This window comes from Thermobia domestica, chromosome 7 (assembly GCF_964235325.1).
Source record: "Thermobia domestica chromosome 7, izTheDome1.hap1.1, whole genome shotgun sequence".
Taxonomy (NCBI): Eukaryota; Metazoa; Arthropoda; class Insecta; order Zygentoma; family Lepismatidae; genus Thermobia; species Thermobia domestica.
In genome coordinates this window covers 65,384,893-65,403,765 of record NC_137460.1, presented here as the reverse complement: position 1 = coordinate 65,403,765, position 18,873 = coordinate 65,384,893, and the positions used below count along the sequence as shown (strand labels likewise).

Sequence of the window (18,873 nt, the reverse complement as noted above, 5' to 3'; positions counted from 1 at the left end):
ATTGGTACAACTAAGGTGATCACATTGAAAGTTATTATTATCATCAGATTTTGAACTTTCTTTGGGCGAATTATATGCTTTCATGTTAAGGTAGTCAACAACATGCAACATAAGACCTTTATAAAGCTCTGAATGCACTGAATGAATTAATTTTAAAATAACTCAGCTTGAGATAATTATAGAACAAATTAATGTGTGGACTATGCTTATAGCCGATATGAAGTAAAATATGCAATTCTGTATTTTAGAAAATACTTTCCGTGAATAGTGTGCTTCCTGACTCTGCGCCGCCGAGGGACGTTATCCCTTATACGTTGATGGGTTTAAGATCATAGGTGCCGTTACTAACAGTAAATATGTAAATACATTAGTATTATTTCTTACCTTTCACGGTGACAAAAGTATTCAGTAAAATTTTATTTTCCAACAACAGTTCAGTTCAGTCATTTGTTGCTACCCGTAAAATAAGCATTGTGTAGAATCGACACCAGCAATAACGTGAAAGTTCTTGTCAAAATTAAGAATCTTAATGCTCGGAGCTCCCAAGACTACGTAACACGTACTATTTTAAGTGCTGAATTCAAACTTCAGTATTAATGGAAGTTTCGATGTACAGTAAAGCAAGCTGCATTTTCAAGGAAAACCCGCCGTGGAAGAAATGTTCAGGAAATTCCCGCAATTGAATCCACAAGGTATCGGAAGTGAATACTTCAACAATAAAACTATTTATTTTACGCTGAAGATATTTAATTTTATTTATGACATTTTGAAACATTTACTTTAATAAAATAAGCATTATAGGCCTATCTTTGTTAATTGTTTTGAATTTTCAGGAAAGAACCGTCTAACAACAAATGCTCGGGAAATTCCCGTAATTGAATGCACAAAGCCTCGAAAGTGAACTTTAACAATAACACAATTTATTTTACGTTGAAAAATATTTATTTCATATGACATTTTGATGAATTATGTCTTAATGTAGATATTTGGTATTCATATTTGGCGAACGTCACAGGCTCTTGGGATGACTCGATCTACATTTGTTCGTTTGTGTGTCTGTACCAGAGGGTGTTCAACTTTTGGTCTTTTAAATTTCAGGATACAAGCTGGAGACATTCTAAATTTTCTGTATAGATTTTTTTGGCATACCAACGTAAAATTACAGAAATAATAAACACTTCTGACCAAAGTATATACACTTGTTTATTAAAAACTAAATTCCAGTATTACTAAACGCTGGAATTTAGTTTTTAATAAACAAGTGTATATACTTTGGTCAGAAGTGTTTATTATTTCTTTAGTGAGTTCCAGAGTCGTGATGGATAGAGTTGCATGTAAAATTACAGAATGGCGCTTTTTTCTTTCTTTTTTTCTTCAAAATAGCGAATGTCCGCGCTACAAAGGGCAGTTTACGGTCTTTCAAGTTAAAATTTTCAAAGTAGAATCACGAGAGATTAAATTAGCTGTATATATTTTGGCGGCATAAAATTTTAAAATGGCGGTCATTATTCAAAATAGCGGCTACGCATGCTACAGGGTGCAATTTTCGGACTTTTTAAGTTGTAATTTTGAGGGTAGAAGCGCAAGATATTTTAAATTTGCTGTATATATTATTTTCGGCTATCCAATATAAAATTTCAAAATGGCGGCCATTTTTTCAAAACAACAGTGAATAAAAAATTATTGCAAGTTGTGACAATGACAATCTTGAGATAAATCATAATTTTAACATTTTTTTACCCCAAAGACATCGAAATATTTCGAAAAAAAAAGGACAAACCCCAAAAAAACCCACATGGGCCTTGTTGGGTTGAGTTTTTTCAAACCCCGTTGCAGACACAGGGGTGTGTTGTTTACTGTCACTGACATTTAAAATTCTCTAGGAAAATGCATTTAAGCTGTGCAGTGCCTTCTTTAATGAAAGATTATATGACAGAAAGGCATGCATTAGTATTATTACTACTGATTACCACTTTAGTGAGTTACCTGCGTTTACAGGATCACTAGTTTTATCTATTAAGTAAGTGGGTTTATGCATATTTGTTTTTTTTAAAAAAAATCTAGGCTTCTGTAATTTCATACTTGTATAATACGTACTTTAATAAAAAGAATTAAGTTTAATTGGCTGGGTTTTAGTGTTGAGGCAATATGAAATGTAAATTACAGCTTAACGAGAGAACCGAACCACATGAGCTGCCGCCAGGAATGGAATCCGAGTCTCCCGCCGATGCTAAGAAAATTACGGTATTATACCCTAGCTTATTAGAGGTTTATTATTGGCCTAGCATATCTATGCAAAATCTATCTAGACATTTTCAATCGGGCACTGTAGTTTCGAAGTTTCCGAGTTTATAAATTTTTACATTAGATTACGTGTGTAAAATTGGATGAATCCGTGATGTACTTCTGGCGAGTTCCAAACTGCTACATGTAAATTTTATAGTGTGTGTGTTGTTTTGACGTGTAAAACTTAGTTGTCCGGTCTAAATTTCCGAAACCTCAAAGATAAGGAAGATTTGCAAAAAGAAAGAAAAAAATATAAATTATGTACTGGCCCATGCTTTACGTAGTAGCCGTACTGTTGGGAAGGAAAATTGCAACCTTTCACTTCGTTGTCAGCGGTGACGAAATAGTTAACTCGTCCATTAATATTCCGGTTTCATGAAGGGCACATATATTCATAAGATTCTATTCATAAACTGCTCAGTCCAGAAGAGATGCTTAATTTTGAATATTTTCTTTCAGTTAAGACTTCATATAAAGAATATGGGTTTATTTGACAGATTCCATTTCAAATCGTCCAGGCAAACCACATTGGTCCCCATCATAGTCTCAGATTTCATTTATTTTTTTTTTTTAATATGGGATCTACATGCAATATTATTAGACCCATATTTTTTCTTTTTGCTGAAAAGAATTTTTCCTTCGATATACAGCCTTCCAAAATGGCTGCCCTCCTCTCGGATTGCTCGAAAAACTGAAAAACATGTGAAATTAAAAATTTTATTGTAGAGAAACGAGTGTACTTAGTAACATAATCGCAATAGCAGGAAGAGTGTAAAGTTGTATGTTTCGGTGGAGGGCCAAAATTCGTCTATTGGTCAAATAGGAATCGCACAATTCACTCGCAATGTTGCCAACTTTGGTGAAATTTTTGCTAACTTCAAATATATTTTTTTTCTGTCCTCACGAGCAATATCAACCATCTGCTTCTAGCATCGAAATCTACTCCATAAGGTCTCTTGAAAATGTAAAGGACTTACGTTTCTGATTATTACATCCCACGTTATAGCATGATGAAAAGCTGAAAATTTCATTAAGACGCCATTTTCCCAAAAATCCCACCTTTTAAAAATCTGAATTTTTTACATGTATTGGAGAAGTACCTAAAAATATTAATATCCGTTAACCGTTCATGCGGCTACGGCCCCTAACATTCGCAATTAATTATTGAAATTTCGATTTTTGTACTTGAAATGTAAATATTTCCTATGGGTATTTAGATCCTATACACAAGGCGAATTGAAAGGGAGTATGAAAATTTTGATAGATGAATCCTGACACCAAATCCAGTAGAAAAGTTCCTATAAACATGAGTCGAATTCCGCTTCGTTTCCGAGTTACAGGGTTTCCAACTCGGGACCCAAAATCGGCTCGCGACAATAGAAAATAAAATATAAATTTCACGTTAAATCAGAACTGTGTGTTAACGTTATAATGAAGTTCAGAAAGTTGATTTTTATCAATATGATAATTTTTACGTGCGTTGCAGTTCGGTTGGCAGTGTTGCCAACTTGGTAGAACTTTGTATTTGTTGTCAAATGACACTGCGTGGTTTTTATTTGATATTTGGTATTCATTAATGATTGTAAACATCACATGAATCACAATTTTCCCCACATCACCATAGTTTTCGAAAACACATGTATTTCATTAAAGTTTATCTCGTGCATTATTGATAGGTTGCAACATTAAGTGTGAATTTCACTTGATGTTTGCCATAATCAAAAAAAAAAAATATCGAGTAAGTTGTAATAATAATAATAAGGAGAAGAAGAAGAAAATTTATCTTTTATTATTGCAAAACCTTTCGTAACTCCACGCATCAAGTTCGAACATGCTCAAGAAGTTCTGCTGCAACCACGAAACAGTTTATTACGTCATTCAGTGTCGTGAACATCGTCCTAGTGTTCTCTGGAAATTGTTTTCACTGGTAACACAATATTGTAGTGCACTAGTTACAGTGTTTGTGTGAATAACAATGGAGTGCTCCTATTACAGTAAGGACCGTATTAAATGTGTTGATTATTTTAAAAGGCATAAGATAATTGTGTACAGAAAGAAATCTTGACAAAAAAATTATCTTGCGGTAAAATATGTGTATTGCGTACAACGCGTCTGCTAAAACGTAGTATTAGGAGAGGATGATTATTTGTGTAAAGGGTGCTTTGAATATTTACCGTGAACAACGTGAATATATATATGAGATATTGGTGACCACAGAAGAAGGTGTAAATATGAAATTATGCACCAGCAAGATAAAGAATTTGTTCCTCTGAATGTAGATTTAAAACCATTAACCAAACATGCTAAACATGAATATGTCGCCATTGAAACGGCCGCTATCGGTGAAACCTAGACTACGGTGAAGGATTCACCTCTCAAAACTTTTCATACGGCCATTCAAATCGCGTTGCGTACATCCCCTAATAGTACGTTTGGGCAGTCACGCTGTACGCAATTCATATATTTTACCGCAAGATAAAATTTTTGTCTAGAATTCTTTCTGTGTGCAATCCTCTTATGGCTTTTAGAATAATCAACACATTTAATACGGTCCTTACTGTAATAGGACTTCCCCATTATTATTCACACAAACACATAACTAGTGCACTACAATGTTATGCTACCAGCGAAAATTTTCATGGTTCCAGAGAACACTAGGACGATGTTCACGACACCGAATCACACAAACTATCAATAACGCACGAGATAAAACCTTTTAATGAAATACATGTAAGTTCTCGAAAACTGTGGTGATGTAGGAAAGATTGTGCTTCATGTGATGTTTATAATCATTAATGAATACCAAATAAAATCCATGTAGTGTCATTTGGAAACGACTAAAAGTTCTACCAAGTTGGCAACACTGCCAACCGAACTGCAACGCACGTAAAAATTATCATATTGATAAAAATCAACTTTCTGAACTTCATTATAACGTTAACACACAGTTCTGATTTAACGTGAAATTTATATTTTATTTTCTATTGTCGCGAGCCGATTTTGGGTCCCGAGTTGGAAACCCTGTAACTCGGAAACGAAGCGGAATTCGACTCATGTTTATAGGAACTTTTCTACTGGATTTGGTGTCAGGATTCATCTATCAAAATTTTCATACTCCCTTTCAATTCGCCTTGTGTATAGGATCTAAATGCCCATAGGAAATATTTACATTTCAAGTACAAAAATCGGGGGCGCGGTGGCTCAGTGGTAGAGCGTTCACCTCCGGTGCTTGGGGTCCCTGGTTCGATCCCAGCTCGCGCCGTGTGGACTTTGTGGTGGACAAACACCGTGCTCGTGGGTTTTCTCGGGGTTCTCCCGTTTCCTCCCACTTTCTTCATTCCACCATTTCACTCATTTCTCATTATCACCGTCTCCTTTAGCCTAACCGGCATAACCGTGGGACGTTAAACTTAAAGATTTCATTTCAAGTACAAAAATCGAAATTTCAATAATTAATTGCGAATGTTAGGGGCCGTAGCCGCATGAACGGTTAACGGATATTAATATTTTTAGGTACTTCTCCAATACATGTAAAAAAATTCAGATTTTTAAAAGGTGGGGAATTTGGGAAAATGGCGTCCAAACATGGCGTCTTAATGAAATTTTCATCTTTTCATCATGGTATAACGTGGAATGTAATGATCAGAAACGTAAGTCCTTTACATTTTCAAGAGACCGTATGGAGTAGATTTCGATGCTACAAGCAGATAGTTGATATTGTTCTTGAGAACAGGAAAAAAATGTTTGAATTTAGCAAAAATTTCACCAAAGTTGGCAACATTGCGAGTGAATTGTGCGATTCCAATTGGACCAATAGACGAATTTTGGCCCTCCACCGAAACATACAGCTTTATACTCTTTCTGCTATTGCAATTATGTTACTAAGTACACTCGTTTCTCTACAATAAAATTTTTAATTTCACATGTTTTTCAGTTTTTCGAGCAATCCGAAAGGAGGGCAGCCATTCTGGAAGGCTGTATATCGAAGGAAAATTTTTTTTCAGCAAAAGGAAAAAATATGGGTCTAATAATTTTGCATGTAGTTTCGTATTTTAAAAAATTAAGCTAAATCTGAGACAGTCGTGTGGACCACTCTGGACGATTTGAAATGGAATCACTCATTTGTAAATAGAAAGTGAATATTGGAATTATTCGCAAGTAGAATGATTTACAAGGTTTTACCTTTAACTGTAGAAGTTATTTAACTTTGGAATTCCGTGTATAACTTTTTCGTAGCAGCTATCTCACGGAAATGTTTTTTAATCGATACATCGTGGTTTCCGGTCAGTCTCATTTGTGTTTCTATCGTCTCGTGAATCTTTCTATTGTAAAAATGTAGGGCAGACAACTGGGCAATTCACATGGAACTCGTCTTATTTCGTAGAATTTTGTTTCATATTGCGTTTGGGCGGTAAGCATTGTAAAGAAACCTTGATATAGTAATGTAAATTCTTGCACTAGGATACTCTCAGCTGCAAGGTATGTACATTATCATCAAGTTTCGTCACATCATTATTTACCGTGTACATAAAATAGTGCGCAGGAGAATTCTAAGAAGTGAAATGTGTTTCGTGTGAGTTGTCCAGATTTGCTGAGGAAGCTGACAGGCAGTTAATAATACATTAACTATTACTCAGTAAATGAAGAATACATTTACGTTTAGAAATTATAAACGTGCATCAATTCTCACTTTAAAATAATCCTGTTCTAGAGCTGTATATTCTTTGTTTCTTTATGTATTGAAGTTAAATACCCATATTTAATAACTTACACTAGAATAAAAATCGCTGAGCAAAGCGACGTTTATTTATAAAATAGACCTAATACGTAACAGTTTCGCCAACTAACTGAACATATTTGCTTCATCAGACTCTGTCATTAATGTAAGTTATTCAATATAGCAAAGCTAGTATGAATCAGTTACCCATATTTAATTTTTTTGATATAGGAACTTAGGATAGGTCGAAGTTTTAGTAGGTTAAAACAACATGGCCCACAAAAATTATAAAAAGCTGCTGAAAGTTCTGAAAATGACATTCGTGTCTTATTTTGTCGCCTGTTGAGTGATAATAGAGCTTAGTTTCCCAAAGGGAATTATATATATATATATATATAATATATATATATATATATATATATATATATATAGATAGATAGATAGATATATCTGATAATCATGGATGCCTTTTGTTCGCGTATTGCTGTTTAATATCTTTGTCACTACACTGCAATAGACGCACATACATTTTTTCTCTAATTTTAGAATTTTGAAATAATAATTACAAACCTCTTAATATACCACTGTTGCCGTGTATGAAATAAAACGGATGTTATTAATTCCGAATTTGACAAATTGTGTTGCAAAAGGTTGTTTGTTTCCGCAATTACTAGTAATTCCCACATATGTGTGACTACTAAGCCCTGTACATGTATTCAGGAATGTTTGTTTGCATTAGGCAGTGTTCGTCGTTCTTCTTTATCAGTTTTATATTCAGGTAATTAGAAGTTCCGCCCTCGTTACTATGCCAAAATTGGAGAAGGTGTGTATCTTAGTAATTTAAGCTTTCTGATCATGTGATTGAACAGTTGGACAAGGTCAATCTCCCTTAAATTCAGTTTCTGTATTGTTACATCTTCTGTTTTAGAACTGTAGTTTATTTCTACTGTGTACGTTTAATGAAGGTTGATGTTAAAAATATAAAGCGGCAGATTCAAAATACTATATTGCAAATTATTTGACAGTGTTGTGGAAATAAATCTTTCCGCAGTATTAAGTTCACAAACACTGGCACTAGAATAACCACAACTGAAAAAGTAAATAACGTAGATGCCTGAATCGTGAAGTCCGTACCAAGCTTTTAATTTTTCCGAGTTTTTTTTAATCAAAATCAAAAAAAATAAAGGTACACAAAGTGAGAGGTGATTTGACGCAAAGTATTTTTGTTTTGAGTATCAAGAAAAGGAGGCTGACTGACTCATGATTAATTGCTAATAGAGCGTATAAAAGTGTGGTATGGGAGCGTGCATGTATTGCGTCACTCGCAAATAATACTGGTGTCCTCAAGTGTCATTGTGTAGGATAAAGTCACTGATATCAGAGAAATCAATTTTGGTCCTTTTTGACTATGAACACTTATTTTCATTGGGTGTAGCCTAAACCTTTAAATTTTGTTCATACTGACTGCAGCAGGAAAAAATTTTATTAACACCAGACGACGATCACAAGATCTTCTTTTTGGAGATGCAATAGCATTTACCATACGTAAACCTCGCTCAATGCTGGTATGCTTGTGCAGGTTCAGATAATCTTAAGTTAACATGGCGCTTGTACGTTTTTTTAATGGGGTTGTAAGATTTTAAAACTACCTATAGCCAGTGATTTGAATCCATGGATGATTGGTATCCATGACTCAGTATTCACTACAGAGACCAAGAACTGACCGCGCCATAATTTTTAAGCAATAGACGATTTTAGTAGAGGGTAACTGCCTTTTTGAGTGGTATTAAAGAAGCTTTAGTAGTTGTAACCGTGCATCTTGTGAAACTAGTTACTTGAGATTTATGTTTTGGTGTGTAACTACGTTTGCCACCTTAGATGTGGACGAATATATAGTTTACTCTTTCATGTGCCCTAGACATATTTGCTTGGAATAATTTCAACACCTTAATCTATAACCGACCTCGCTAAATTTAAAATGATAATACTGGTCAATTTGTTTGAAACTTTGCTGTGGAATATAGTAGAAAAATCGTTGAAATTATTGCCAACAGATATGTCCAAGACACATGAAAGGAGTTACAAAAATGTGGCAAACTCTATCCTTAGCTACATTTACTATTATATCATGCACTTCTAAGTCGGACCGTGATTCCGGTATTTCCTCAACTGGTTCATATGTAGATCTTCACATAAAACGTAAAACAGTATGTAAGGAACGGTTTCGACAGAAGTAATTAATATTTTAAGTAGTAGTTTTTCTACCTGATTTTAAGATTTTTTAAGATCATCATAATCATAGGTATTCTACTCGTAGTAGCAGGTTATTTACAGCAACCGAGAAGTTTTCATGCTCCACGGTCTTCTGCTAACCTCTTCGTATCGTCCATTAATTGTAGCCTCCTTCGTCCTCCCTCTTTTTCCTGCCACCATACCCTCTAGCACGTCCCTCATGATACAGTTTCTTCTCAGGCAATGTCCCAACCAATTTCTCTTCCTCTTCTTAATAGTACCTAAAAGTGTTCTTCTCCCCACCATTTCTAACACCCTCTCATTCGTCTTCCTCTTGACCCAACTAATTCTTTCCATTCTTCTCCACACCCATATTTCGAAGGCTTCCAGTCGTTTCACATCACTTGCGTAATGTCCATGTTTCCGTCCCACACACTTAAAGCGCTCCACACGAACTATTTTACAAGTCTTTTTTTCTCAACTCTCTCTCAAGGTCCCACAAAACACTTTTCTTCCTCCTAACTGCTTCTTTCGCCATTCCTATCCCTGCTTTTATTTCACGTTGGAACTTCATGTCATTACTAAGAATACTACGCAGATATCGAAAACTATTCACTTGTTCTATTTTCCCCCCTCCCACTTTTATGTTTGACACAGACCGCTTCGCTCCAATCACCATGCTTTTGTCTTTCTAACAATTATTTCCATCTCGTGTTGTTCAATGCCCTTCCTCAAGTTTTCTAACATCCAATTGAGTTTCCTTTCTGATTCTGCAACCAGCGCCATATCATCTGCAAATCCTATACATCTAATTATTCCACCTCCTACCGAAGTGCCATCTTCATCATGTAGGCTCTTTTTCACAATCTCTTCTAAAAAGATATTAAATAAAATTGGCGAGAGACAGCATCCTTGTTGAACTCCCCTTCCAATTGCACTTTCCTCTGTCAGTTCCTCCTCTATCATAAAACTTACTTGTTGGTTCATATATAAGTTTGAGTCTTTGATCTTTCCATTCCAATCCAATATTCTTTAGAACTCCAGCAACAATTCCCAATTCACGCGGTCAAAAGCCTTTTCTAGATCAGTAAATACAACATACACTGGTTTCCCTTTTTCTGTAAACCTTTCACCGATCACACTTAATCCAATTGCATCTCTTGTGCCCTTTCCTCTCCTGAACCCAAACTGTTCCTCCTCAGCCGTTTCGTTTGTTCTTCCATATAACCTTCTGTTCAGTATTCGGAGCAGAATTTTAGCTGCATGAGATATGACACTAATAGTTCTGTAATCTTCACATCTCTTTGGGTTCGATTTCTTAGCCATCGATTTTTCCAAAATGATGTATTATAATTTGTAAAATATGGAGCAGAAATACATCAGTACGAGAGCTCGCATCTGACAGCTGGACTTAATATATGGGAGATTGGAGTTACTGTTGACAAAGAAAACTTGTTCGTTTAACAAACCATAATCTGTAATTGTAGTAATATGACAAGATGATTTCTAACGTATGATTTCCAAATAACAAAAATAATAGTGAAATAATTGACAAAAGATTCCACATTCAAGTACCGGCAAAAGTTCGATCAGTGGCCTTGGATGCCTAGAAATAGACTACTGCAGTGATTGGCGAAGAACCTTTTCCTCCGTTTTTTTGAAGCCCGTACAGCTCCAGCTTTCGTTCACCGCACATCAGTAATGTGTAAATACCAATTTGCTCCTTGCGAAGTTGATATTGTCATTTGCATTTTATGATTCATACATTTGAAAGGAATGGTTATTGATAACAGTTCTACTCTGACCGTTTTCCTTTTCCTTGGTGTATAAACGTTAATAGTTCTAATACTAATGAGATAAGATGATTATTTTTTACTTATTTATTTTATGAAACACTTCAGGACACTTTAAAATCTTTGATTTTTCTAAAATGTAACATTCCTTTCTTTTTCAGGGTTTCGTGAAAGTAGTTAAGAACAAAGCGTACTTCAAGAGGTTTCAAGTAAAATTCAAGAGGAGGAGGGAAGGAAAGACAGATTACTATGCTCGGAAACGCTTGATAGTTCAAGATAAAAATAAATACAATACTCCCAAGTATCGGATGATAGTCCGATTCACTAACAGGGATATAATATGCCAGGTAAGGAATTTCCTGAGTAACCTAGATTTAAAAATATATTATTGAAGATTAACTTACGAGGACGGATCAGTAAGTAACGCGCAACAGTTTTTTTTTCATGCGATATACAGATTTAAGATGTGAAAATTGAAAGAGAATTATTTTGAAGTTTACTGTAATCGGCAATTTTTCGATCAGGTGTACCTGTAATGGCAGGAATTACACATATAATTTCTTCAAAAATTATAGAAGTTTTGAAGAAATTAGTTTACGTTGTTGTACTTTAAGTATATAATAATTAAACTTACGTTCGCTCATAATTCGAACACACGATAGGCTAAATTCTAATCCTGGGCGTTTATTTTTGTACTTTAAATTGGATTTAAATTAGAAAAACTTTCATGAACAGTTAGAATAGTAAATAATTGATATCCATAAAACAAACATTCGAAAACGATGGGGGAGATACCATGGCTGGTTGAGCATGACTTCTGGTGTGAGGGAACCGAGTTTGATCCCAGACCATATGAGTTAGTGGAGGACATGATCGTGTTTGTAGGTTTTCTGATGTTCTCCCATTTCTTCCCAATGCACCAATCCTTTCAACATTATTCTCTTAAATTAATCATTCGTGTTCTTTAGCCTTATTTCACATACTATATATAAATTTCGTAACATTAAAATGCTTCCATGTTCTAAGTTTACATCATGATCATTGTTTCCATATAATATTCTTAAGTTGGTAAATTTTTGGGTATTTTTGTAGGCGAGTTCCTTAAGTCTTGATACGGAAAGTTTAGATGCGCAATGGGAGAAACATAAATTTTACAATAATTAATGTACATAATAGTTAATGAAACAAATTGAGGGGGTGAGCGCAACAGTAGTCTAACCCACAGTTTTAAAAATGGAGAAAAGTTAAACAGATGTGGTTTTTTGTACAATATATATATGTACAATGTATGACATATTCAACCACTTGTGGTTGCTTCAGGTATATTGGACAAAAAGCACATTTGTTTAACTTGATTTTTCTCCATTTTTAAAAAATGTGAGTTAGACCACTGTTGCGCTCAACCCCCAATTTTACTTTGCCTACAGCTTTATTATTAAGTTAATAATGTGTCAGGTGTTATTGTATAGTTTATATATGCTTCTACGGACACAATGATTTTTCAGAATAAATAAGATAGTGATATCGAGGTGGAAAATTGGCTTACGTTGTCATGCATGATGGGAGTGAATGATGATACAAACATGTATCTCTATAGAAATTGTAGGGCACTGTTCTTGAGGAAAGTAATTCAACGTTGCATTTCTGGAGTTGATTCTTTCCTCTCTGGGAAAGTCTTCAATACAATTTATATTAATGCGCGACATGATCCTTGCCTTTCTCTCTCTTAATGTAGTTTTTCTTATAAGAATTATTTGTACAGAGTGCCTGTATTTGTAATTTTGGTTTTTAATTTTTAGTAATGATGTCCCTCTATTTGTATGTGTGAAAAAACTATTTTTAATATGTGGAATTTCGCAGTATATCTTGATTTAAACCGAAATTAGTGTGTCAAACAGTGACTTCAAGGAGAAGTACATAAATCAGTGAATAAGGGCATATTGTGCAATTCCACAAATATCAATTTTACGTTGTTTTTTTATTATTATTACAAAAAATTCAAATTGACTGTAAATACAGGACCAGTCATTAAGGGAAATCAGAAAAGGAAATTGAGTTTATGTAATACTGTGTACAAATTATTCTTTAAATGAACTTTAAAAAATACAATAAGAGATGTAAACATCCGGTGACACAATAAGTGCTGAAGACGTTCCCAGAGAGGAAGTAAATTTTCAATTAAAGGAGCAAACACGGAGCCACGAGGTAAGACATTTTTCTTGGTGGTAAGTCGTTCGTTAAGAAATGACAGTCACGCAACAGTGAGGGGAGGGGACGCTATAAGTTAGTATGTAAATCGTAACAGCATATGGTATATTTACAGGGGGAGGGGCTTTCAAGAAAAAGATGAAGTAGACTCATTGATGTCTTTTGATGTTTGTACTTACAGTAAGGTGATATTTAATGAACTCTAAAGAATAGTAGAAAGTTAATATTATTGAACATATTATATATTAATAATATTATAATTAATAACTTTAATAATATTATTAATCATATTATTAAAGTTAATATGATATCTGTTACAAAAGCAGTTGGTAGAAGTATGGTTGACGTGAAGATGAAATCAGGATGTACGATCTTGAAATTTCGAACCGTAGTCTTGCTCTTAGCATTTGTAAGAGTAGGTCACTTCATAAAATTTTTGCGCATGTAATTTTTCCAGGTAATATGACAGTAGTGTTAAGTTCTAAAACTGATATTTAACATAAACTGTAATTTTTATGATTATCAATTAAGACTTTTTTTTTCTAATTTTACAGATAGCGTACGCTCGAATCGAAGGAGACATGATTGTATGCGCTGCATACAGTCACGAGCTCCCTCGATACGGCGTCAAGGTAGGGTTGACCAACTATGCTGCTGCTTATTGCACTGGACTGCTACTTGCAAGAAGGGTAAGTTAGAAGCATCTTTCGATATTTTTTAACTACTGCCAGTATGCTGTTGAGTACAGCCAAGAACTTTGTAAATCAAATTTTTATAATCTTTCTTGGTTCAACAGGTCATGGAAACAACGGTGTAAAGTGAATACTGAGATTAGTCATATAACCAACTATGAAAAGTATTCTGAATAATTTCCAAGTTAAAAAATTAATATATTCCAATCATTACTGATAGAATGTTTATTTGGTTGTAACAAAGAAATCGGGCATAGGAGTGCTAATATTTTTTTTTTAACATGGTACATTACAAGTGGCGTACGTTAGAATGAATTTCTTATGGTTTCGAAAATAGAGTAGGGTTGTGTGATTAGTGTGAAAAGGGAAAGTGGTAAACTTTTTAGCTCACTTAAGTTGGAGACTCAATTTGTTGTTCTTTATTGAATTTCGTTAATTGTGTGCTGTTTTGTCTAGGGTGAATAATGATGAAATAAGTTCAGCACTTACCTAAAAGTTATATTGCGTTTAATTATTGAATATTCTAATCTGAACAGTTTCAGTATATCCTGCTTGCTTCAGTAGAGTTGGATAACTTCTGGCAAATCGTTTAACTATCTTGCACTTGAGCGTGTCCATTGTTGAAGAATAATGAAGACAAAATATCGTATACGCGTGCTTAATGTCTACATTAAAAAAAAAAAATGAAATAAAATTGAGATGCTAAAATACGGGTGCGGACGTTATGCTGCATTTTTCCGGTATTGATTTTCGGTATGAACTGCACTTTGAACCTCCTATGTAATACCGTCATTAATTGAATGAAAATGTGAGGGGTTAGTATAACCAAATTTTCTCTCGCCAAGTGGATATTTCTTCAAAGGTGTATATGACGCGTTTTTTCGCCCTTTTTATTCAGAAAAAAATCCCTCTCACTATGACTAAAAATGAATGAAAGTGATGTTATATGACAAGAATAAAAATACAAATACCCGTAACTCATTTTCAAGTAGAAGAAATCTGTGGTCCAGGGTGCGGACATTATTCGGTTTATATATATAATATAACAGGGATGTGAAAGCCCAGATTTAAAAAAAAAAAAAAAAAAAAAAAAAAAAAAAAAAAAAAACAAGCCACTGGGTTTTATTGGGTAATATTGGTTTTATTAAATTTTTCACGTATATTTAAAGCCATATTCCTACTTAAAATACCATATGAGAATTCATGTTCTATTGTACAAATGAAACAAAGTTCTCGTGCCGCCGCAGAGATTCACCTCTGGCGGGGGTTCCTAGTTCGATTCCAGCTTCCGCCAAATGCACTTTGTAATGGACAAATACCATATGCATGGATTTTCTCGGGGCTCTACCGTTTCCTCCCACTTTCGTCACGCCATCATTATCATCAATCTCATCATCACACCCCCCTTAGTCTCGGTGCATAATCATGAGAAATTGAACTGAACGTAAAAATAACAAAGAAAAAGATCGCGAAATCTGTAAGGCTCATCCACGTTTTGTGGAATACACCTTGCCCCATTGACACTCGCTTATATTTCCCGATGTGAACACTCGTTCGGAAGTGTAAAAACTTTTTCAGGTCAGTCATCGTGACTGATGCTTTTCTGGGTTTTCCTCATTTACATCACACAAACGCCGGGATGGTACCTACATACAGGTCCCAGGAAGCTTCCTTTCTTTCCTCGGATAGTGTGATTAGCTAGGGACGTCATCCTCATACGTGACGAGCTAACATCGCCATAGGTGCCAAAACCCCAGAAATCTAATTCCTAACGTAACTCACTTATATTTCGATTTCTAGAAAGAAGAAAATACACGATTTTCTAGAGTAACAGAGTGGTGGATAATTTTATGTACGGTAATACAGAATAGGAATAAAATCCCCTCTTACACTCAAGTTTCAAATCCTTGAGCCAGCTGTCCTGACTAAAGATTCTTTTAGTCTCCCTCAAAGCACGCCAGGCAAATATTAGAATAGTACCTTAAGTTCAGGAGCCAGAGATAAAAATGACTCTTGAATGGATATCGTTTTTCTGAAAGAAAAAAAGTGTTTTTGTAAGAACTGAAATGTTGGAAATAGATTTTTTCTAATTTTCAGTTACCAAATTGCCTTCTTACAATAAATTTTATGATTGATGGGCTTTTTTTACATAAAATAATTACACTGTGTTTCTATGCTTCCACATAAGCAAGAAGAATTGGGGGTTTTCACAATCTGATTGCCGTTAGTATTGAGAAGATAGAGCTACATCTTTAGTGTTTTCGAAAATGTAGTCATATTACTTATTATTCCATATTAGCTGTAATGCCAATTCTTTGCATGAGGAGAAATAGTTTAATGGAAAATATCTGACCCTCCTCTCTCCCGTACGATACACATATCAATGGAAGTGTTGTCAGATGAGATATTCTATTTTTGATATGAATTCTGAACCCCTTTCTCCCTTAGAATGTGCTCTTCACTAAGGAAAGTTATATAATAAGATCCCACCTAGAGGTAGGTATTAACTGTTGGAAAACTAACTTCAAACTGTTCAACCATTTCCCCGTGACGCGATCACAAACAGGTGTCGTCATTTTAAATGTGAAGAAAGAAATTACAGAAAACGCTGTCTTTCTTCCCTTCAAAAACAGGAAGTGACAAGACCCTTATTTTTAATGAGGAATTTATATATTGGCAGGCTCATGATATGATGTTTTTTTTTTTTTTCACATGATTTTTAAACCCCCCTCTACGCCCTTTCCCTAGGATCAAAGTAATGTTATAAAAAAACCAGCTCTGGGTGCGTACTAAATGTTCAAAAATTAATTTCAAACTGCTTAACCGTTTCCCTGTGATATGATCAGAAACAACAGGCAATATCGTTCTCAGATTATAATAAGTGATCCTCTTTCCCACTTAAAATGGCAATTCTCAATAACGTTGGGGCACAGTTCCCCTTATTTTTAATGAAGAGTTAAGTTTCACTTTCTTAACTCGGAAAGATTGTGACATACTAAATTCTTCAAATAGATATTGATCCCCCTCCCCTGCAACCTCGTAGAAGATTAAAAACTCAGTTTGAGGACCCAATCACCTGACCACGTTCGAAGTCTGAGAGTTCCGGAGAGCGCCCCATTCTGCTTTCTCACGATGTCTAATGACTACTGAGGTCGCTGATAATGAGTACCTGGCAGTAAGTGGCAGCACAATGCACCTAATATAAAAAAAAAGTTTATTTTTGGGGGTGTCCATATACTTTTGATCTAGTGTACAGTCGCGGCCACCGTTAAGTGACCCTTACCCATACCCTTCGTAAGAAACAGCTCCTTCCACAAGCATGACCACAAGTGACCACAAAAGTGTTTTCTGCACGTGCTGAGGGACAAGGTTGTCACATTTTTTCTTGAAAATGTCTGGACACCATATGTTCTTCCTTCTAGAGAGAGCCATTGAGAAAGCCGTAGTAGAAACGTACTGACTCGTGAATTGTGTAATAAAAAGTGATCTAAGAAATATGTTATGATCGGGTGCCAACAAAATTCAAATAGGGCGAAAATACCAAAACTGAACACGAATTATTTATGAGTTTTTAAAAAGATATATACACTATTTTAAAAATTAAAAAAAAAAAAATTATATCTAAAGTGACTTACTCATCAATACTTTACTCAAACTATTATAGATAGAAACATGGATTTGTACAGAATATTCCTTTGTCAAAAGGTAAGGGGTAATAAAACAATTTTAAAAATATATGTCCTATAGGAGACAAAGAGAGTTTTTTTTTTTTTTTTTTTTTCCTTAAAATAGAATATATCATAAATTCTTGAAGTTAAGAAGATGGAACTAGGGGATAAATTCTTCATTAAAATTAACAGAAAACACGTTTCAATGATTGCGAAAACTTCGCTCCTATAGGAGAAAAGAGGGGGTTTGTATTAATATTCAAATTTCCGATTATTTGTTTAGAAAATGCCGAATGTGAGGATTCGCTTAAGAAGGAGTAAAATTCAGCACATACACTCCTCATTAAAAAAAAAATCAGGCCGCGACCTTCGGATTTTCTTTCTTTTTAAAAACAATTCTCTTCTTAAAGGGGAAATGGGGTCAATTTCTATAATATTATAATTTTAGTTTTACTAAAGAAATATCCTCAGGCAATTAGAAACAAAGATTAGTGCAAAATGTCAGCAAAATTGCAAATTTGATTAGCACTCGCTTGCTAAATGTGTCAGTACCGAAACTTAAAATAAAATTGAAAACAAGCTGTTGAGAATATCTGTAAATACTTTACTTTTGTATTGAAATCAATGTAATTCAATTGAGTGCAAGTATCTTACATGAAAACTTATCCTAAGGTTAGTGACGTGGGCTGGGTCTATGGTTTCATCATTGAAGCCAATAAACTAGTGATATTAAATAAATGTTGTTTAGAATTATTTTATATTATTCCGATATGTGATCTTCTTTGATTAAAGTAAGGTCACTGGTTTGGGACGCGCAAAAACTATTTAACGCAGACTTGACTAGTGTTGTCCACGAGAGGAGATGTCTTGTTAAGGTTGAAGAAGTATCGTCTTGTCTCGATTCTCAAATAATTCTTTATCCTCTCTTTCGAAAATGTTCTCGTTTTTTAAGTAATTTTATATCCTTGACTTTTGAGAGTAATGTACGTCAATTTTTGCACTTAGTAATAAGAAAATTAAATGCTTTCTGGGGATAAGTGTTGAATAATTAGCATTAATTAAAAAAGATACATATCGCCCGGATTTCTTAACCAATATTCATATCGAAACCAGACCATAGCTAGGGCTAGCTTCGACCACCTTCAGCCCCCTGAAACTTTCGTGTTTTGCTTCCTCTGCTTTGCTTCACTTCCAAGTACACGATTCTTTATTTGTTACTTAGAATTTTCTGGCCAGAAGAACCAGATTGCTTATCTGGTACCGCCGAAAGAAATTAG

General features: G+C 34.6%; 1 protein-coding gene across 1 annotated transcript in view; it reads left to right on the top strand.

Moving 5' to 3' along the window:
* Positions 1-18,873, top strand: part of RpL5 (ribosomal protein L5) — a 46,882-nt gene that overhangs the window by 9,001 nt on the left and 19,008 nt on the right. Inside the window, exons 2-3 of the mRNA XM_081764814.1 lie at positions 11,190-11,375; positions 13,791-13,925. Of these exons, the coding sequence (XP_081620940.1) occupies positions 11,190-11,375; positions 13,791-13,925 (321 nt within the window). The remainder of the gene's footprint in view (positions 1-11,189; positions 11,376-13,790; positions 13,926-18,873) is intronic.